This window comes from Lissotriton helveticus, chromosome 10 (assembly GCF_964261635.1).
Source record: "Lissotriton helveticus chromosome 10, aLisHel1.1, whole genome shotgun sequence".
NCBI lineage: Eukaryota > Metazoa > Chordata > Amphibia > Caudata > Salamandridae > Lissotriton > Lissotriton helveticus.
This window is the reverse complement of record NC_136071.1, coordinates 12,576,283-12,598,706: the sequence shown is the minus strand read 5'-3', so window position 1 is coordinate 12,598,706 and position 22,424 is coordinate 12,576,283. Positions and strand designations below refer to the sequence as shown.

The 22,424-nt window shown below is 50.0% G+C and overlaps 1 protein-coding gene across 2 annotated transcripts in view; it reads right to left on the bottom strand.

Annotated features, from left to right (window-relative positions):
• The window catches only part of HUWE1 (HECT, UBA and WWE domain containing E3 ubiquitin protein ligase 1), a 1,655,742-nt gene that overhangs the window by 1,358,543 nt on the left and 274,775 nt on the right, over positions 1–22,424 (bottom strand). For both annotated transcript variants that reach the window (XM_078664564.1, XM_078664565.1), the window contains 3 exons: positions 14,425–14,530; positions 5,142–5,252; positions 4,928–5,029 (listed from right to left, as the gene is read on the bottom strand). In XM_078664564.1, coding sequence (XP_078520690.1) covers positions 4,928–5,029; positions 5,142–5,252; positions 14,425–14,530 — 319 coding nt within the window. The remainder of the gene's footprint in view (positions 1–4,927; positions 5,030–5,141; positions 5,253–14,424; positions 14,531–22,424) is intronic.

The following is a 22,424-nucleotide window of genomic DNA, read 5'->3' as shown; positions in this document are numbered from 1 at the left end:
ATGTGGAAATAAGCATCCTTGAGGTCCAAGGTTGCTAAGAAGTCCCCTTGATTGAGCAGGGGAAGAATTTGTTGCAGTGTCAGCATGTGAAAGTGTTCTGACCGTATGTACATGTTGAGGGGGCGTAGATCCAGAATAGGTCTGAGGGATCCGTCCTTTTTTGGGATGAGGAAGTACAGGGAATAGACCCCTGTGCCTTCCTCTTCCACTGGTACGAGCTCGATTGCGCCTTTGTGCAGCATCACCAGTACTTCCTGCTGCAATAAGTGCAAGTGCTCTGCCGACATAGGACGGTGTCTTAGGGGAATGTTGGGAGGAGTGGATGTTAACTCCAAACAGTAACCGTACTGGATACGTTTTCTCACCCACCTGTCTGTGGTGATGGACGTCCAGACTGGCAGGAACTGCTGGAGTCTCCCCCCGACAGGTGTTGTATGGTCGGGGGGCAGTGACAGAGTCACTGTTTGTTGGCGGCAGAGGAACGGGAGTTGTTGTTCCCTCTGCCCTTGGCACTGTTACCTCTGTAAGCCCCTCTACCCTGCTTGGGGTACGAGGATTGCGCACCACCCTTTGTGAATTGTGTTTGCTGACCCAAGTGTCCTCTGGTAACACCACGTGCTCCTGAGCGACGAAAAGTGCTTCCCCTGAATTGTTGTGACTGAAGCGCCCCCATGGACTTAGCAGTCTCGTTGTCCTTTTTAATCTTTTCAAGGGTGGTGTCTACATCTGGACCAAATAGTCTGTCAGGATTGACGGGCTGGTTGAGGATTGTGGTTTGAATGTCAGGCTTAAATCCAGAGATACGAAGCCAAGCTTGTCGCCTTAACATGACGCTAGTGTTAATTCCCCTAGCCGCTGTATCTGCCCCATCGAGTGCACACTTTATTGCAGCGTTTGAGATAAGCTTCCCCTCTTGTATGAGCATTTCGGCTGCTTCCTTAAACTCATCAGGTAGGTGTTGAAGGAGCTGTTCTAGGGTGTCGTAATGCGCCCTATCGTATTGTGCCAATAGTGCCTGTGTGTTTGATATACGCCAGATATTGGCAGCTTGCGCAGCCACCCTTTTGCCGGATGCCTCAAGCACTTTCGACTCCTTGTCTGGGGGAGGAGCTTCACCTGTCGTTTGGGAGTTTGCCCTCTTGCGGGCATTGGCGACCACCGAGTCCAGAGGCAACTGTCCCCGAATATAGGCAGGATCTCCAGGTGCTGGCCTGTATTTTTTCTCGATACGTGGGTTCACCACTCTTGCCCTGGTAGGTTCCTTAAAGATCTCCGGGGCATGTTTAAGGACACCTTTGAGCATAGGAAGTATTTTAACTGTTCTTTCAGAGACAGAGAAAGTGTCGAACAAAAAATCTTCCTCCACCGGGTCAGCATGCATGTCCACATCATGATTTGCTGCTGCCCGTTCTATTAAAGCATTAAATGCTGCAGAATCCTCTGTTGGAGATGTACGTGTCCCAAAACCTTGTGGATCTTGTACCACCTGATGTCCACCTTGGTCCCCAGTGTCGTCATATGAGTCCTGCAGAACATCAGGGTCATTGTCAACCGGGAAATTGTATTGGTTATCTTGTTCATCATCCTCTCCTCCTGATTGGTTGGGTGAAGGAGATGGACTTCTTCTCGGTGGTGGCAGAATAGGTTCAACAAGGGCAGGAATGTCCTGTCCCGGCCTTTTCTTCTTTAGTGGAATAACATAGGATTCCAGCGGTTGGGAAGTGATTTTTCTCTTGTAGAGGGTCAATTTCCCCCTTTGGGCATCGATGTAATGCTCAGAATGGTCTTCTGAGGCTTGATGTTGATCCGAGCGTCCCTTTTGCGTCGAAGGATCCGACGTGTTAGCGATTTTTGGCACCGATCTCGGTGCAAATGCTTTTGGTGCCACTCTAGGTGGCAGAGTGTAGAGAAGCTTGGTCGAGGTCTTTGGAGGCGATGCCGTTGACGACAAAGTCTTCTCCCGAATACGTTTGAGGGAGTCGGTCACCTGCTTTGTGAAGGAGGCAGAGGGTTTGGTAACCGACGGCCGATGTTCGGTGGCGTCGGTCTCCCTCGGTGTGGTCGAGATTTGCCTCGACGAATCTTCGGCTGCAACATGTCGCGGCTCCGTTGGAGTCTGTCGCCGACGCCGTTGCTGCCGTAGTGCCTGCGGCCTTCGGGTCGTGGCTTTTAGTCGACTTTGATTCGACTGCGCGTTTACTTGACGGCGCCGTAGTAGCGTCCGAAGGCGTGTCAACAGACAGATGTCCGTGCCGGAACAACTGTGCTTGACACTTGATGGACGGCCTTCTTAGAGGATGGTTCCTTCCGCACCTTTTGCGACGCTGTCGACTTGACAGCCTTCTTCGACTTCGGTGGGCCTGAGGGCGACTGAGCCGATGAAGGAGCAGGCTTCGATACTTTTTGTTGGACGTCGGCCATTTTAGGTTTGGTCGATTCCGAAGGTTTCGGTTTTGGCTGGACGTCGGCCATCTTTGGTGCCGTCAGATCCGAAGGTTTCGGTTTCGATATCGGAGATGGCGGCTCCGCTTGAGTGTCCGTGGCCGGGCCAGAAGGCGGGGCCGGGGATAGCGGTGCAGGGTCGTGGGTAAGGCCGAGTGGCGATCCCGTGACCTGTGCCTGAATAATGTAGACTTCGGGGCATAGCTCTTCCTCTGAGCTATCTTCCGCGGCCCCATAAACTTCTTCGTCGTCCCCTACCTCCTAGACGTATGCAAGGTCGTGGCCCTGTCCTTCGACATGTTCCGCGGGATAGGCCTGGACCTCCGTCGACGGTGGTGAAATCTGGAGATGATGGCTGCCGCCTTCTTCCGCGGGGTCGAATATGTCGTCGGGTGACGGCGCCGCTCGCTGGGCCTCGAGGCGCGCCGCGCACTGATGCTTGAGCGTCTTCTTGGACCTGAACTTAGAGCAGGACATGCAGTTTTCTTCGTTGTGGTCCGGTGATAGGCATTTATTACAGACCGGATGCACATCGATATGTGGATATTTGGATCCACAGACGGGGCAGAACTTGAACGGGCTCCGCTCCATGTTAAGTTTGTCGGGTCTTGCTGCGACGAGAGGGCCTCGATCGAAGAGTTACTTGACTCCGTAGATGTCCGGCTCAGAGAGTCGGACGACGCTCGAGACCGTACGCAAACAATACCGACGCAGGTAACGAAGGCCTTTTGGCCTTAAGAACAAAGTTTTTTTCGGTTCCGACACGGAGACTTCGAAACCACATCCGAACCCAATGGCGGAAAAAAACAATCTGGGGAAGGAGTCGATGCCCATGCGCACTGTAGTCCAGGGGAGGAGCCACCTATCTCGTGATACTTCGAAGACTCTTCCAGGACAACAATGTGCAATCATCCGGACCCAACACTAGGCGGCGATCTATGCATAAGATATGAATTTAGCAGCCCACATGCCTCGAACACTTTTTCCTCCAATAGACGCTGGGCTCTACGTCTCGACCACTCCATACGGATCGAAGTCGACAGATCCGGTAACGACTCCGATGGAGTCGGAGCCGGCGTCGACCGAGGAGCTGGAACAACAGGAGGTAGAGAAACAGGAACCGGCGTTGAGCCTCGATCCAAATTTCGAGGTCGCTCCGGAGTCGGCGAAGGCGTGCGCGGAGTCGATGACCTCGGCGGCGCTGAACCGATCCAAGAAGGATATGGAGTCGGCATGAAAGGTAAAAAAGGCGCGGGTGAATACGTTTGGGGGACACCCAAGTTAAAATACAAAGGACCCATAGGACCCGCAGGTGCTCCAGTGGGGTACATTGCCCTCGCATATACTCCATACATAGCATTTAGGAAATGCGATGGATCCTGACCAGGAAAGGAAGGGTAAGAACTCATTGGTGGATTCGTAGGAGGCTGTACTGGATTCGGTTCCTCCTGATCCTTTTGACTTTCCGGTTCATCCTCCGGAGACGGAGACTGAGGAACCTCCACGACCTCCTCATGCTCCGAAGACTGACCCGAAGCCGGATTCGGATCCAGTTCCGGCTCCGGTGTATGTTCGAGATCGTATCGGCGTGGCACCACCAGCAGGAGATGGAGACACAAAGTCCTTGTGATGCTTCCGAGAAGACTTCTTAGAGTCCGAAGACCCCGAATGATGGTGAGAACTATGCTTCTTCCTCTTAAGTTTTCTCTTCGAGGAACTCTAAGCATGCCCAGAAGCTGACTTCGACGCCGATCTGACCCTCGACCTCTATTGTGAATTCGATCGCGACCTCGATCGTGACTTCGATCTTGACTTCGCTCTCGATCTGGAGTGTCATGATCTTGATTTTGAAGATCTACGGCTTCTTTATTTTTAATTTTGGCTAATAAAAGTTTAGCTTCTCGTTCACGTAGAGCCTTCGGATTCATTTTAGAACAGGATCGACAGTCCTTGACGTCATGATCCGACCCCAAACACCATAAGCAATCTTCGTGTGGATCGGTAATTGACATCATCCGGGCACACGAGCTACACTGTTTGAGTCCAGTTTTCTTCGACGACATCCTCGACGAAGAACAGAAACAGTAACAGACAAAAAGTAACAAAGTCTCTATCTGTAACTACAGAAGATCCCTGAAACCGTTAGCGTCGACGACGCGGAAAAAAGGGAACTGATGTCATCACGCCGACATAGGCCTAATAAGGAGTCTGTGACGTCAGACGGAGTCGCGCGCGATGCCGCGTTCCTATGACGTCGAACGTTGCTGACGCAAGGGGGATATTCACAAGGTGAGGAATCCACAAGGCAGATGTATCTATCAGAAAGGTTAACTGAGAGTCAGACTTGTTTGAAAATTATGTGTTGGAGCAGGAATCCATTAAAAAAGTACTAATAAACCAATATTTAAGGCTAATTACACAATTCCTTACTCATGAACTGAGGTTAAGATTTTTTGCTCTTTGATATCACAAAGAAAGTCCTTACCGTGGCGGATGCCGTCAGAGAAGGCAGGATCCTGGATGGCCTTCTTTAGGAAATTCAGCATCGATTTCAGAAGAGCTGCTCGCTGTGGAATGCACTGGACTCCTGAGGGCATATTAGGCAGAAACTTGAGTTAGCAAGGTGCCTACAAGGTCAACTGTTGAAAGATATATAACAAACACCCAACTACTACCTTGAGGCTATAATTGAGAGGTACCTGGTCTGGGTGCAACAGTGTTGCTGCTGCTCTGAACACGTGGTTCAGGATCAGGGCGTTGTTCAGCGGAGGTTGAAGGACCAGGACTGCTTTCCATAACTACATCTGAAACTAAATAAAACAAAGGTAAACAGTTCAAGAGAAGAATTCTCATAGCTTAGTACAGTTCTGTTTGGTGGACACAAGTTGCACGGATGCCGGGTAGTAAATTCACTAACTAGTGCATAACGCGTACCGCCCTTAAATTCAGAAGCACTGAAGATCTTCGCCCTAATGCACAATCTCATAACACCTTTAAGGCAGCATGTGAAGACTTAAAAAAAGATGTTTTTCTACAACCCTTAAAATGGACAAAAAGTGCTTTCAAAACAAATGCCCAGCAACAAGAAAAGAATGCTCTTCCAGGTTTGAAGCAAGCAGACATTTGAATTTGCAGATCACATGCCTTGCGCCTAGCCAAGTACTAGATTACTCGATTAACACCAGACTTGTTGTATGTGCAAAGAGAAGGCATGTAAACCAGTGTAGCAAAAAAAAAAACTGCAACAATGACAAAATGAGGGATTGTTCTACTCAGTCTAGACTGGATAGCAGTCTGTGAACACCAGTAGGCTTCACCATCCTTATATTACCTAAGAAAAGGATGCCTTGATATTTGTAGCAAAGTGGATTATTACGTGGTATGGTTGTGAGACCTCACCATATGATAATGTAACTACCTTCATCAGGTCCAAAAAGGTTTCTATAAAAAAACATCAGCAGAGTCCTAGGAAGTTGTGGCACAGAGCTGTCAGGCTTGGGTAACAGGAGCAAGCATAAAGCGTTAAAAAGTATCAATACAACCAGTAACTCAAAAATACACCAATTTATAAAAAAATAGGACTTTTAGCTTTAAATAGACACCAAAACAGCAAATATCTATAGAGGGAAAGAGGGGGTATGATTTTATCAAAGGTAAGTACAATGAATTGAATTTGATGTTTAGATGCTATTGATGGTTGGAAGAAGGTTGTAGCCAACGTGCTAAAACGCCTGTTAGAGCTCTTGGACGAGCCACAACGGGTTTAGAGGCAATCACAGGACCATTCAGGTACAGGGGGATATTAACCTGTCGCTTTCAGCAGTCTTGGGGCTCTCAGTGCACTCTTTTTAATGCAGGCCACTCAAGTAGTGATTCTAATGCTGGGAGTAGGAATCTGGCTCTGTATATGGTATACCACTAAGTGGTTGCACCATGCACAAAGTTCACTGATTCCTCTAGAAGTGTACCGGGCTCAATGCAAAACCAAAGTGTTAGATTTGTACGTTTTTAAACAAATTCTTTTCAGTTTCTAAAGTGGCCACTTAATTATGGGTGGGCGGAATTTGTGTAGTCGCTCTACGTAAAATTCTGCGAAACAGTAAGAAATCTCAGCGAACACGCAGAAATTCCGCAAACACACAGAATTGCTTGTTTGTGATTCTTGTTTCCTGTTCACAATCGCTGTTTGCGTGCTCGGGGGGGGGGGGAAATATTTTGCGAACACGCATTATGAGAACACGAACATTCAAAAAATTCCGCCAAGTCGCAGAACTTTGTGCAATTTTGCGTTCTACGCGGATCGCGAAATTACCCAAATTCCGAGGGCAGAACGGAATTTACCACCCAGGACTACACTTAATGCAATTTTCAGTCTTTGCAATGTTAACCTATGGATGAAAAGAATAACAAGGTTTTACAGGGAAGTGTGCAACTTATAAATCCACTCTTCGGGTTTCAGGGTCAGCGGAGGACAAGGTTCAGGTAAAAACAAACTATTCCAGAGACACAGGGGCTGCGTGCAGAGGTCAAATCTGATAGTCCGTCCCAATGTTAACCAATGGAGACTGGCGGTGCTTTAAGACACGCTGCTTGCAGGTTAAGTAAAGCGGTTACAGGGCCCACACTTCAGAGGTTTAGGCAAGCACAGGGAGAGCCACAAGGCAGCACCAAAAATACACCACCAGCAGCACAGGGGCAGCCGGGTGCAGGGTGCAAACACGGTAGGGTGCCCAATGCAAGTGAATGGAGAAACTTGGATTTGAAAACAGGAGGCATCACGAAAAACACCAGTGGCAGCAGAGGTAATTTGGGATGCTGTAGGTCACAGGGACACAGTCAAACTGCTCAAGGTCAAGGGGCTTCGAGTGCAGGGGTGTCCTTTGATGACAGGTTTCACTCCCCAAGTCGCAGTTGTGGGGAGTCTTTGGATTCACACTACAGGCATCATCGTGGAGTACAGGAGGGGTCAGCCCATGCTGGGCTTTAACACAGGATCACTGGGGAACCTTTTCTGGGTTGGTGGGCCACGCGGACACAGGCCGGAGGAGACAGGTGCAGAGTGGTCATGGATCGCGGATCCAGAGGGCACAAGAGTACTTTGAGTTGATTCTTGGGACAGAGCTGTTCTTAGGAGCTCTGGTCTTTATCAAAGGCAGGCAGTCCTCCCAGGGGTTGTGGAAGTCGCTGGCTGCAGGACAGGCGCAGTTCTTTTTGCAGGGTTTTTGAAGCTGCAGTCAGGTCAGTAGGGCTGGGGCCCAAATCAGTGAGTGTCGGTCTTCTCTGCACGGTGTTTTCTTAGCCAATTTATTTCTAAGGTTGGCAGGAATTAGTTTCAGGGTCTGGGGAAGCCACCTAAACACTAGATATAGGGCTGTTTTAAGGGAGTGACAGGTACATTCAATCAGCACCTTACCTGGGGTGTCCACTCTCACAATTATGCCACCCTCCTGAGGGAGGGGGCATAGTCCTAGACTTGATTGGAGGAGTCCCGCCATGTTCAAGACAGTGGGGACTGAAAGATGCGTCCACCTTGCCTCCTGCACCTTAAGGGTGGAGTTAGCAGAGGTGGACACCCCTCCCAATCTTCCTAGTTTTTCATGCTTAAAGTGGGGATGTAAATTGGGGGCTTCCATCTGCTGTTAGCAGCAGAAGCTGGGGGTCACATTAAGTGATAAAGTGCCTCTTTTGACATGGTTAGCCCCCTACTTTTTGTCTGGACATTGATGTGCTTTTGATTGTAGTGCGCAGGGTCCCTGCCAATCAGGTCTCCTGTGCCAGTGCTTCTTCCCTAAAACTATTCCCCAATTCGCCCTTGAAAGTCCCTAGTAAAAAGGTACCTGGGTACCAAGGGCATCGGGACTTAGAGGGTCCCCTAGGGACCCCTCACCTAGGCCAAGCCAATTGAGCATGCATGGTTTGGTGCAGACAAAATCTACATGGCATGCTACCTGTGTGCCATACCAGTTAGCACTACGTAAGATATACCAACCTCAAGGCAGGGTGCACTATCCCCTAGGCGTGGGCACATCTCTATGATCAGATCTGCCCCTATAACACTGGAGTCTATTCCTTAATATTTTAATTGCCAGTTCTCCTTGAACCCAGGAGCATTTGTTACCAAATAACTCCATGCAAATGTCTCATGTGCCGAGAGGGCACCTCAGAGGTGCCCCGGAAAACCTACCGTCTCGGGTGCGGTCAATGACTGGCTTTAGGCAGCCTTCCACACATACATATTTTTGGACCCCTGGTTGGAGAGCTTCTGAAACAATGCACACCCTGGCCAGTTGTTTCACCTCCTCCCCAGGACGGGCCAGTGCTTGAAGGGGAAGCTTCAAAGCCGGTCGCCTTTGCAATGCAACTCCCAGCCTCTTACTGCTAGCAGCAGATAGCAGCCCCCGGTTCACACCCCCACTGTTAGCAAGAAAACCTAGAAAGGCTAGGAGGTGAGAACAGCTTTGCCAACTTTATCCCTCAGGTGGAGGCTCAGTTAAGCACACTTTTCAGTCAGGAGAATTAGCTTCACTAGGAACAGAGCTGTCCCGTTGAGCCCCCTCCCCCCCACACACACACACACACACACACACACACAAAGGGAGGGGGCACCCAAAGGATGTAGTCGCCCTAAGGGACAGTAGCCATTGGCTGCTGCCCCCAACCTCATTAACACCTTTAAATTTCGTGTTTAAGGGCCCCTCAACTTTGTTTCTTATATTCCACGACCTATGGAGGAGGACCAAAGAGCAGTGCAGCAGTGGAGAAGACAACTGTCTTGGCCCCAGCCCTAACAGCTTGTCTCCTCCAGTGACACTGCTTCAAGAAACCAGAGTGGCCCGCAGCCAGAAAACCTCACCTCAAGCACTCCGGATGACCTGTGCTGTCTTAAGCCTCTGGTCTACTGTGGGCATTGGATTTGTCCAGCCAAGAAACCAACACAAGTAAACCGGATCAGCGACACTTGCACCACTCTGCACCCGACACACACGGCCCGAATCCAGGTAGCCCACTGACTCAGTGAAGTCTCCCAGGCGATCCCGACCTGGGATCCAGCACTGTTAGACCTCTCCTGACCTCACCCTCGATGCCTGCAGCCTCAATCTGAAGGGTCCCGGCAACAAGATTTGGTGAGAAAACCAGACGTCGAAAAACACCTCTGCAGCCGCAGCCCCAGTCATTGGTGTACCCAATCGACTGTATCGGGGTGCACCCCCTTCCCCCCTCCCCCCACACCCTCAACATTGCAATTTCCCTCTCGAGTCATGGGCTTCCTTCAGCCAACCTCCAGAACCAAGCCCTGCAGCAGTTTGCCCCTATCGAGGATCTCCAGTGATTTCAACGGGTCCCTAGCCCCTTCTTTGCACCCTGCACCATCTCTGTACTCTTGCTGGCCCCTCCAGCGCCGATCGAAACCACTAGGGCCTGTGTACCTGAACCGCGGGTACTTACCAGTAACGGGTGCCTCTTCGAGGTGCCCCCAGCCTCCTTAGGATAACATGGGGTCGAGGGACCTCTGCACCAGGACTTTGGGCCTCAATTGGCTTCCCATTGAAGGAAGATGTATATACAAAGGCACCTGCATTACACACACACACACACACACACACACACACACACACACACACACACACACACACACACACACACTAAACTATCCAGACAAACGTACGACAGCTAGTTGAACCAGAACTCTTAGAAACACCAACACTCATTGTTCCTCTGAAAAGGAAAACCACCCAGACTCGCATTTTTGGGTGGAAATGCACCCAGTATATGGAACGCTCTCTAGAGTCCTCTGCTGCAACAACTTCTGCTTTAAAAGGGCCCAGAAACTCTTGGTCATCAACAAATACCTTAACACCACACCTACCGATCCAGGCTCAAATAGCTCCCTCTCTGCAAGACTCTACCATTTGTGACAGTTGGTTATTTGTCTGTTTCAGCTCTTTAGTATGTTAATCACTGCTTTATTTAGGCTGTTAAATTAATCTACATACTGTAATCGCACCTTTCCTGCTCACCTACTCATCTCTATTTTAGGTTTGCTCTTGAATCTATGTCGAGCACCTTGCACAGAGCTATGTTAGTCGACTTCTCATTTTATGCATCCAACGCAAAGCTATGTTGTGCAATTTCTTTTTATGCAAAGCACTCTAATACCTTCGCCTCTAGCTAGCGCAATATAAAACTAAAATAAAACTGACATGGCACAACCCCTGCCGGGCTACTTGCTATCCCCGACAACTGAGCCAAAGCCAGCTCGTCCAGCAGCTGCTCTGCCTCCAAAAGCCTGTAGTAGTGGAGCCATGTCCTTTTACCCAGCAGGAACCCAATAAGAACCATGAGGACTGCACCACAAAAACACCGGAAAGCACCACTGCACCAGTCGCGCGCGCGCACACACACACACACACACACACACACACACACACACCCCCCCCCCCCCCCCCCCCCCCCCCCCCAGAGTATGATGGCCAGCGGTGCCAATAAGGACCCGAGACACTCCTGAGTAAACCACCTTGTGTTGGCTCAGGCTGGACTTGTTGCAGCCTCTTTGTGCAGGTCCACTCAATCGAGTGTCTCCTTCAGCACAGACCAGACACCTAAAGGCACCACTGCACCGAGCACCACGGCCCGAAGAGAAGTGGACTGACTGAAGCTACATGCCCAAGCATCTCAAGGTCCAAGCCCCTCTGTTGGTACAACCAGACTGGTGCCCCAAGTCCATACTTGCAGTCTTTTTGCCAGGACCTTTTCCCATTGACACCAATGGAACAAGGGATGCCGAAAAGCACCTCTGCACCCAAACAACGCCCCAGAGCCTACTGAGGTGACATGTTGGTGCTACCTTGGACCTTGCCATATACTTACCTCATTGCCAGAAGATTGGTCCTGTAAGTCGCTGCTAGGTACCCATATGCAGTATATGTGTTTTTCCCCATTGGATAACATTACCATATTGGAGACAATTGAAGGACGTTTACATTCATATTTTTTTGTTGCAAAACATCCATTTTAAAAAAAAACTTAAATAACCAAGTTTTTGATGTCAAAAGCTTTATAAAATTACATGTTATTTTTCTAAATTGGTGTGAATAGCCTTATTTTGTGCAGATAGAATTTGAATGTATGCAACAAATGTCTCACTACCAGTTAAGCCTAAAGCTGCTTGACAACACTACCAAAAAGAGCACCTTAGGTTCTTAAAGCACGCCCGGTCCACTAAAAAGGGATACTGGGCCTCTACACAATATACCTCGGTTTTAAAAATGATATAAAGAGCCCCCTTCCTACAGGGCTTCAGGATTTAACACGAAGTCAGAGCCGCAATGAGCAACGTCACGTTAGGCATTGACCATATCCATGTGCTGCGGGAGTAGAATGATCAGCTACACCACTGATGATTTGAGAAGACAGCATCATGCCTTGGATGATAATCTCTTGAAATTCGTAACGTCTCTATAGGACATTTGTCATAACACCCCAGAAGGGCTCATTGATTACATTGTGACAGTTTAAGTTCCACACACCTTTCTTACCACAGAGTCCATCTTTTTCCTTCTTTGTCAGGAGCAACAGTGGATGAAGCAGCTGTAGCATGCAAATTATGGGCCGCAGAGACTATAGGGTAGTCTGGAACAGGATGAGCACATAGGAAAAGAGGATCTTGAGGATTCTATTTCATCGGACGGCAGGACGGGGCAGTTTACAGAAGCTGGTGTCAAACAAATTTATAGCATGTTAAAACAATACAGGTAGTAGATGTCTAGAAGTGGAGCATCTCAAAGATTACAGATTTGGACGTGGTATTAGTTGGTAATTCCATATTTTGCTTTTTGGCTCCTCTGATGAGAACATCCAGGAAGGTATTAATGTCATCTATAGAAGATCTTCTTGGTGGGGGAGAATCTGTCGGAGTAGGTGAATACAGACCCAAACGCGAATTAATATAATGGGACCGTGAAGATCAATCCGGAGGAAAAAAATCTTCGCTGTATTATCTTCGGGAGTGAGTATGTTAGCATGGAGGTTCTACATCTTGCACATGACCCAGAGCCACAGGTGTGAGGTCTGGTGTGACCTGCGCACAATCTAGAGCACCACTAAGAGGTCAGTGGTATAGGTGGAGGCTGAGATGGAGTAGTTGGCCATGGCGGAGGTAAGGCAGGCAGGGCTGGTTGTGGAGGAGGTGTCTGAGGAGGAGTTGGAGGAGGTGATTCCTGCCAGACACTGAGGTGGTGTTGGCGAATCCGGTATGGTGACTGGAGATGATGGCCTTTATGGAGAATATGCTCTAGAATACTCAGAGTCCAGCTCTGATGGAAACCCGCGAGACTTCATCAGTGAAAGCCACCCCACCATCTTATTTATCTTATTTAAGAGAAGATGAATGACGTCTCAACTTCTAACCATGTCTCTGTGTCGAAGTTCCCGACTTCAAAGTTCCTCTCAATGAATACTGTTCTCCTCGACATCGTAGGTGTTCGACATCGACACAGCCCTTGACAGCGAGCAAGTCGGTAGAGTACCTCTTCGGTGATGTCAGACGATTCGGTGCAAAGGCTTTTCCAGTTTCTCTTTTTGGATCCCCCCTTTGCAGGAGTCCTCAGAGTGACTTAGAGGCACTGGTAGAGGGTACATTCTCTCTTCATCCTTCAGAAGTGTCAATAGTCCGGGAATGTTGCAGTTAACTGTGTTCCACTTGGCCATGGAGCCAAATTTTCAAGGCGATTCTCTCTTCTAGAAAACCCTTGATCCGGTCTCCATCCTTCATTCTCCGGTGTCTCTTCCACTTCTGCTCTCCCGCTCATCTCTTCCCTCTGCTGTTCTGCCAGCACAGCCCTCTGTTCTTATACGGTCTTTTGTTGGAAAGTAGGATCTTTCTGACATGGTTGCCCCACTTTTTGCCTGGTGTGAGAGTGTTTAGACTACTGCAATGGGAACCTGTTAACCAGGACCCAGGTGTCCGTGCTCTCTCCCCTAAATGGACTGGTACTTTCTACACCCCACAATCTGCATACTCGTGTACCCCTTTAAACCCCCAGGGCATTGGAACACCAGGGATCTCCCACGGGCTGCAGCATGCAAACTGACTATAGGCCGGCTGGTGCAGCCTGTGTGAAACGGTGCATGAACCTTTCACTCCAAATAGGTTTACTTCCATCCCGGTCACTACACTTAAATACTGTAAGCCACCCTTAAGGTAGGCCCTGCAGCCCAAGGGCAGGGTGCATGGTTTAAGTGCGAGGGTGCCCCTTGCATGAGCAGAGGCATCCCTACAAACCCAGACTCCATTCTCCATGCTTTGAGAGTGTGGGGAAGCCATCTTAAGGTATGTAGTGGCAAACTCAAGAAGTCAACTACAAAATGGCTTCAACTAACCTGGTCATGTGTGGTATCATGCAACTAAATCAATTCCAGGGTTAGAGGATTCCCATGTACTAGGGGGGTCTCTTCAGAGGATGTATCCCCCCTGGAGTTCCCTTATATTTTTGATTTATTGCGCATTGGCACTTTCTCACTATTTAAAAATGCAAGTAGAGTCTACTTTTTTGGACATCTTTCATAAGAATATAGAATATAGAAGACCACGACCAACGAGTCTATTTTGGACATCACGTACTAGAATATAGACGATGACTCTTGTGAAGGCCTCCGGATGTATTGAAAACCAGAAGTAGTCAAGGCGACTAAACCCAATGACACAAGTGTTGGCTAGATGAGGTGAAAAGAAGAAAGGTTACAGAAACCTAGAACAAAAATAAATAACTGATGCGAACAAACCATTTTGACTATTACTTTTCATAGTAATAATGCAATCATAGATACTTCAAAAGTACCAAAGTTAGAAAATGAAGATGCAATATTAGAGAACATGTTGCGTTCTTTTATGGAAGTCCGGTTAGTATGCAAGAAGCAGTGGGTACAAATGCAGGGGCTAGTCACAGATTTTAAATAGTTCAGAGAGCCGATACCAAAGCTTACCTTCTGCATCTGTCTCCATCTCCTCCCCTTCCTGAGCAGTGCTGGGCCTCTGTATCTTTGGCTTAATCACAAAAGGACACTCACTTCTGCACAGGTCCACTTCATGCTTGAGAAAGAGAAAGGGTAGTGAAGAAGCACTGTATGACCGGTGTTTCTGCCCCGAACATCAAACTATTAGCACAGACTGGATTGTCTTGCCCCACCGATGCACACAGTGAAAATGTGAAGATGCCATCGTAAAGCTATTATAGAAATACAGGAAAGTACCAGTGATGCGGTCTGGGCATTTACTCTGCATGCCAGTTGGAATCTGGCAAACGCCAAAGTTAGTGTATCCACACTCTGCCTGGCAGCAGATCCCATAGAAAGTAGCTGGACGTACTGCGTGCCAAGGTCTCCAGTGGATCACAATGCACTGACCCATACACCTCTGAAAGGCTAGCAGTGAATTAGACCTAGATTCAAACCAGTTCAACAAAGAATGCCAGGGCTAGGTAACCAGCATCTGGCGACCTGGGGCCACAGACATTGGTATTCACCAGGATGGCCCTTTAAGACCCAGATTAGGCACTTTTCTACTGTCCTGGAACAGAGAACAAATACTGCACAGCAACCATCCGTATCTTTGCTTGACAGCCTGTACCATCAAGACATCCGTCATCTAGATTTATCTACCAATATATCCACTCAGAAGAGCTAGAGCTTCACCATCCACAATTTCTCAGTGTGAGAAAGTGCCATCATTCTTGCATGGTATGCCCCCACTGTTTGCTGAATTGCTGATGTACTGTGCCCTGGGCTCCTGCTAATTTGGTGCCGAGGGCCTGTGTTCAGTCCCTAAAACTGTATTGAAACTAAAACCCAATTGACATCTCTGGCCATGTGTCAGTCCCTCGTAAATGGTACCAAGGGCATGGTGACCAGAGAAGACCCTTAAGGGCTGCAACACTTATTGTGCCACCCTTAATGGCCCTGTACCCTGACACCCACATTATGCCTTTACAGACAGTGTCCTGGTGCAGAACTAAACAAAGAGTCGACATGTAACACATCCCTGTGTGCCATGCCCACAAACCCACTGCCCTGGCATACATCAGTCACCCCTCTAGCTGGGTGCCCTGTGCCAGTGGTGAGGGTACAGGTGCATGAGCCCTGTGCCCCTCCAGTACCCAGGGCCATTCCTAGGCACTGTAAGTGCAGTGATGCCATTAAGAGTATAGGATGCTGGGAGGTTGTCATTAGGAACTCCACAGCATCATACTCGCCCACACTACCACAAACAGAGAGGAATGTCTACTTTTACCTCTGTAAGCCTTTGGGGTTTCACTGGACTCTGTACACACTATACTCTATTTGGTACGGTATATACAGAGACCGCTTCCTACAGTAGAGTAGTGTTAAGCATTTGTTGTACACACTCAGGCACGAAATGATGTCACACTCAAAGACTGAATCTAGAACAAATTGAATTTGTTGTTTTTATTACTAGAACCAAGATGTAGGTATTAGCGGGCAAGTGATACTTTCAAAACAATATTTTGCAAGGTACAGTGTGCACTGGTTTTGTAGAAGCATACACGTTACTTTATAGGAGAAAAAATGGGTTGTAAGCTATTTAGAATACTTGTCATTACTTTCTAGGTTGGAATGAAACAAACTAATAACAGTTTAGGCATTACAGTACCTCAGTAAGCAGCTGCAGCTTAACTCTTTTGAAGAAACTAAGTTACTTTGTGGCAGTACAAAACAGGTTCAACATGTGAGAAGTTGGCCTGATGTGCAGTGTTCACTATTCTAGTGATCACTATGTATCAGTCCAGACAACCCTCATTGATGATTGGTTGTAAGTCAACCTGATAGACCAGCTATCCTAGTAGCATGGATACGAGCAGTCTAAGGCTAAGACTCTAGAGGGCGTGTTAAGCCAGCTGTTTTACCATCACATTACCCCTTGAACACCAAGTGAAAGGACACCACACAAATTGTTATGAAAATAAACAGATATTTATTTATAACAAGACTACCCTGAACTCTTTATGAGTCAGGGAGCTAAGCACACAACAAAACTCTTACGAAAATACTTTAAGTCGCACAATTTACACAAATGCCCGAGGGGCACGAAAAACCATATACTCAGTAAGTGGAATGCGAACTTGCTAGCAGGTAAGTAATACTTTTCTAGACTCAGGAATCGCTAGGCCTACATTTCTAAACACTGGGATTAGATGCAGGAGGCCTGTGGACGTCGTGTGCAGAGTGGGAACTCTCACGCGTTAGGCGGGAAAAAGTCTATGGAGGCTAGCAGTTGCAAAGTTACTGTTCTCAGGCGAACCCGACTAGGTGGGTCGAAAACGAGAGTGGATCCGAACACTTAGGGTGTTGGACTATGCTGGAGCACCGGAGTACTCAGGTTACCTAGCCCAGGGGCTGCGGCTGCATAGGGTTGAAGTTGCGTCGGAAACCCTCGTTGAAGATCCAGGAGCCTGAAGAAAGAAGTTGCTGGCAGGCGGCCAGTGAAGAAGTTCGTGGTGATCCAAGCCTGGATCAGGGAAGAAGAAACCTGTAAGCAGAGGGGACCACGTTTTGAATCACTAGCCAGTGATTTGAGTGGGCACCAGGATGGCACCGGACGAAGTCACCTCAGCCAGGTGAGTGGGCGCTGCTGGGCTCTGCAGTCTCTCGGACCAGGAGGTGTTGTCGGCGACCAGGATGGAGGTGCGAGCTGTCCCACGAAGGTTCTTGCTGTCGACGTCGCTGGACCCAGGATTGGGCAACAAGTCTTGGCAAATGCAAGGCCCACGCGGTGGACCTAAAATGGCGTCTTGAGTGGACCAGGAGGGTCCAGGGTGCTCCTCTTTTGGAGGGGAGCAAGGGCTAGTCTGGAGCAACCAGACCAGCAGTGGTTGTCGTCGTGGGGCGTCGTGAGGGGGCCACTAGCCAACGGGCAAGCGACCTGGACAACGCGGTTGGCAGCAACAAGCAGAAGGGCCCCACGCAGATCTCGTGGATGCAGGGGGGCTGAACTTCGGTGCTGGAGCTGCTCAGGGTCGGGGCTTCTTACCCCAAAGCACTCGGTCGAGGGTCACTCGGTGGTCGTGCTGGACAAGCGTCGTGCAGTGTTGAAGATGGCCGGTCCCTCGAGGTCTCGTCACACCCACGGGTCTCAGCTGGGCTGAAGATGCAGGTAGAGGTCAGAGGTGCCAGGGAAGCCGGTTCTCATCGAGCTGGGCAATCTTGATTTGGAGGAGAGACTTACAGCAGACCGCGATGCTTGGATGGTGCCTGCTGCTGCAGGGTGACTACTCCTTAGTCACAAGGGAGAAATCTTAGGAAGAGTCTTGAGTTCCTTTCGTAGAAAGTCGGTTCAGGATTCAAAGATGATCTGATTTGGAAGGGGGCCTGCTCCTACCTTTATCCTGCAAAAGGGGGCTGGCACGCGACTAAGTCCTGCCCTATGGGTGGGACTACGAAGGGGGGTGGTTACACCCCTCTCCTTTGGCGGGCTTTCCCCAGGCCAGGGGCTGGAGTGCCCCTGGAACTGGTTTCAGCCGGCCTATGCACAGTGAGCACCGGGGTGCCACTTGCAGTCACCTTCCTCTAAAGCCCTGCCTACTATTTTTCCGCTCGGGACAGTTTCGGCGGATGCAGAGTGGGCTGGCTTTGCGGTTTCTCGTTGGCACCAGAAGCTGCAGTTTGAACAAGTCCGGTGTTCATGGGAGATGATCTTTGAAGGGAAGGCAGGTGTGAGAAGTTGACCTGATATATGATGCTCACTAGTTCTAGTGATCACCTTGTATCAGTCCAAACACCCCTTATGGTGATTGGTTGCAAGTCAACCTTATAGACCAGCTATCCTAATGGTAGCATGGACAAAGCAGTCTTAGGCTAAACTCTTTTGGCATGTGAAGCCAGCTGTTTTACCACAATATAACCCCTTGAATACCAGATGAAAGGACACCACAGGCTGTTATGAAAATAAACGATCTATTTATTAATAACAACACCTCTGAACTGTTTATGAGGTCAGAGGGCTAAGCACATGACAATACTACAAAAGAAATAAGAGTTCACACAATATCTACACAAGTGCCTTAGGGGCACGACAAACCATATACTCAAAACAATGGAATGCGAGGAAGGAAAATACTGTAAGGAGATCCAGAGGCTGGAGGATCGCTGGGACTACGCTACGAACTAGGTAAGTAAGGAGCAGGAGGCCACAGGACTCACGTGCAGAGTGGAAACTCTCACGCGGGATGCGTACCAACGTCTATGGATGCTACAGTTTACAAAGTTACGGATTCCGGACGAACCCGGCTGGATGGAGGGAAAACAGTGGACCTGGACACTAGGATAGTGGACACCGACGTCAGCACCTAGAAGCTTTAGTTACCTAACCCACAGGCTGCGGGTGCATAGGGCTGAAGTTGCGTCGGGTTTGCTGTGTTGGTCCCGGTGATGCCTGAAACAAGAAGTTGCTGGCAGGCAGCCAGATGGAGGAGTCCGGTGGTTCCAAGGATGGAACTAGGAAGAAGGAAGTCCTGAAAAGGAAGGGGACAGAGTCTTGGTCACTAGCCAGTGACGGTGCTGGAACCAGGAGGGAACCAGGGGCTGTCGCCGCGTTCAGGTGAAGGAAGGGTCGCTTCTCTCTGTAGCTGCGCGGACCAGGAGCTGCTCTTCACGACCAGACTGGAGGCACGAGCTGTCCCACGTAGTCTGCTGCTGTTGGCGGTGTCGGATCGTCGATCTGGACAACAGGCCTTGGCTAATGCAAGCTACGCGGTGGAACAAAGATGGCGTCTTGTGGGGACCAGGAGGGTCCGGGGTGCTCCTCTTTCACAAGGGAGCAAGGGCCAGTCTGGGGGACCAGACTAGCAGTGTCGAAATCTTCGGGTCGTCGTCTCAGAGGGCACAAGCCAGCCGGCAAGTGACCAGACAACAGGAAGGGCAGCAACCAGGCAAAAGGGCCCCACGCAGATCACGAGGATGCTGGGGGGCTGGTCTTTGGTGCAGGAGCTGCGTCGGTGTGGGGCTTCTCAGTCCCCAATGCACTCACTTGAGAAACCCTCAGAGGTCGTGCTGGAAGCGCTGTGCAGGTTTCTTCAAGATGGCCGTCTCCACGTTGCTCGTCGCACCCACGGGTCTCAGCTGTTCTGTGGATGTGGGTAGAAGTCAGAGAGGTCTGGAGGTCCGGGTCTTGTCGATCTGGGTCGTCGGATTCCGGGATGGAAGGACTTTGCAGCAAACCGCACAGGAGCTTGATGGTGCCTGCGAAGCAGGATGGTCACTCCCTGACCATAGGGGAGATTCTTCAGTCTTCTGGTGTCCAGGAGGTCGAAGGTCAAGAGTTCTTCGTGGAAGTTGTCAAGAGTAATCTAATTTGGAATGGGACCAGCTAGCTCCTACCTTTATTCAGCTAAAGGGGGCTGCACTACAACTAGGTCCCTCCCTTGGGTGGGACCAGGAAGGGGGGTTACACCCCCTATCCTTTGTCCAGGTTCCCGCCAGAGCTGGGGCTGGAGTGCCCCAGCAACTGGTTGGAACCGGTGTATGCACAGGGCACCTTGTGTGCCCCAGGCATGTCTCATTCCCTTCAGCCTTGGCCTACCTAATACACAAAATCCTGTCTGGGGTGGTGCTAGCACCTCCCAAGGCAGGAAACCCTTTGAGTCTCCCTTGCTGGAAGGACTCCCAGCAGCAGGAGGTCAGACTTGTGTCTGTGGTGGCAGCATCTATTTTGTGATGCTGAGGCTCGAGTTAACTTTAACCGGGGTTCACAGTTACATACATGTCGTGTCCCTCTAGAAGGGTGGAATGCTAACCCCGTCACCAGAATTGGCGAGGGGTTAGTATTCCAATCCATATGACACCTTACTCGACATGTTTTGATAATGCTATGCCAAAGTTAGCATTTAACCGCGAGGATTATAATGCACTTAAGAGTATATGGTATAGCGTTATCATGGAACAGCTATAAGGACTTGGTTCCGCAAGCTGCAAACGGGCTCAGCTCATGCCAGAGCACCATCTCACATAATTCCAAGCACTCTGCCTTCAGGATTGATAAGGCCTGCCATAGGAGTGACTGATAGGAATATATGTGTCCATTTTAGGGTTCGATATAGGTATACTATATCTAAAGCAAAGGGTGATTACACCACCTTGCCCCAGCTGTCGTGCAGCCAGTTGTGTCAGATTTGGGTGGCCAGCCAGGGGTGGCATAATACATGCTGCAGCCCCTGGTAGGCTCTGGGTACACCTATGCCCTGGATACCTAAGGTATACTGTACAGGGACTGATAAGGTGGCCCAGTACCAATTGGTAAATGCACCTAAGATACATGCTTGTAATTTAGAGAGAGAACAGCTAGGCTGTGGGTCTGATTAGCAGGCCCACAGCCAGGGAAAGTCGTAAACCAGTGAAGCAAAAGGCAAAAATCTGGGGTGGCCATGGGATTGCAGACCCCACTCTCCTACAACCTCACCATACAATCCTATGGAGAAAAACAAAGTGTGAGGTTTCCAGGTAAGGAAACCATTTTGGAAACTGAGTTTTGAGGGTTAGAACAAAGGTTTCCCAAGGTTCAGTTCAGCACTCAAGGTGCACCACCACCAGCAGCACTAGGGTGGCAAGCAGAAGAGTGCAAGGGTGCCAATGTTAGCCAATCAACCAATCAATCATAACACTTGTATAGCGCGCTACTCACCTGGAAGGGTCTCAAGGCGCTTGGGGGAAGGGGTCCGCTACTGCTCGAACAGCCAGGTCTTGAGTTGTCTCCTGAAGGCGAGATGGTCCTGGGTCAGCCGAAGGTGGATGGGGAGGGAGTTCCCTGTCTTGGCCGCCAGGTAGGAGAAGGATCTGCCTCCGGCGGTGGCTCTTCGGATGCGTGGTACGGCAGCGAGGGCGAGGCTGGTAGACCGTAGCTGGCGGGTGGGCGTGTAGAAGGTCAAGCGGTCGTTGAGGTACTTGGGGCCCAGGTCGTGGAGAGACTTGTGTGCGTGGGTGAGAAGCCTGAACGTGATCCTTTTGTTGACGGGGAGCCAGTGCAGGTCCCTCAGGTGACCGGAGATGTGGCTGCATCGGGGGATGTCCAGGATGAGTCGGGCGGAGGCGTTCTGGATTCGTTGGAGTCTTTTCTGTAGCTTGGCTGTGGTTCCGGCGTAGAGGGTGTTTCCGTAGTCCAGTCGGCTGGTGACGAGGGCCTGGGTGACCGTCTTCCTGGTTTCGGTCGGGATCCATCTGAAGATCTTGCGAAGCATGCGTAGGGTGTGAAACCATGATGAGGAGACGGCGTTGACTTGTCTGGTCATCGAGAGGGAGGAGTCCAGGATGAAGCCCAGGTTGCGTGCATGGTCTGTTGGCTTGGGAGTGGTGCCCAGGGCTGGGGGCCACCAGGAGTCGTCCCATGCGGAGGGCGATGGTCCCAGGATGAGGACTTCCGTCTCGTCTGAGTTCAGTTTAAGGCGGCGTCTTTCATCCCATCGTGTAGGCTGTTTCTGGCGGTGTCAGGGTCTCTGGTGAGGGAGAGGATCAGCTGGGTGTCGTCAGCGTAGGAGATGATGAGGTTGTGTTGGCGTGCGATGGCTGCAAGAGGTCTGATGTAGACGTTGAAGAGGGTGGGGCTGAGTGAAGATCCTTGCGGTACGCCGCAGATGACTTCGGTGGCCTCGGATCGAAACGGGGGGGGGAGGCGGACTGCGTTCTTCCGGCGAGGAACGAGATGGATCCACTCCAGTGCCTTCTCTTGGATGCCGATGTTGTGGAGGCGTTGAACTAGGGTGCGGGGCAGACAGTGTCGAACGCTGCGGAGAGGTCCAGGAGGATGAGTGCCGCTGTTTCCCCGTTGTCGAGCAGGGATCGGATGTAGTCGGTGGCTGCGATGAGGGCGGTCTCGGTGCTGTGGTTGGCTCTGAAACCGGACTGCGAGGGGTCGAGGGATCCGTTCGTCTCGAGGAAGGCGGCAAGCTGTCTGTTGACGATCTTCTCGATGACTTTGGCAG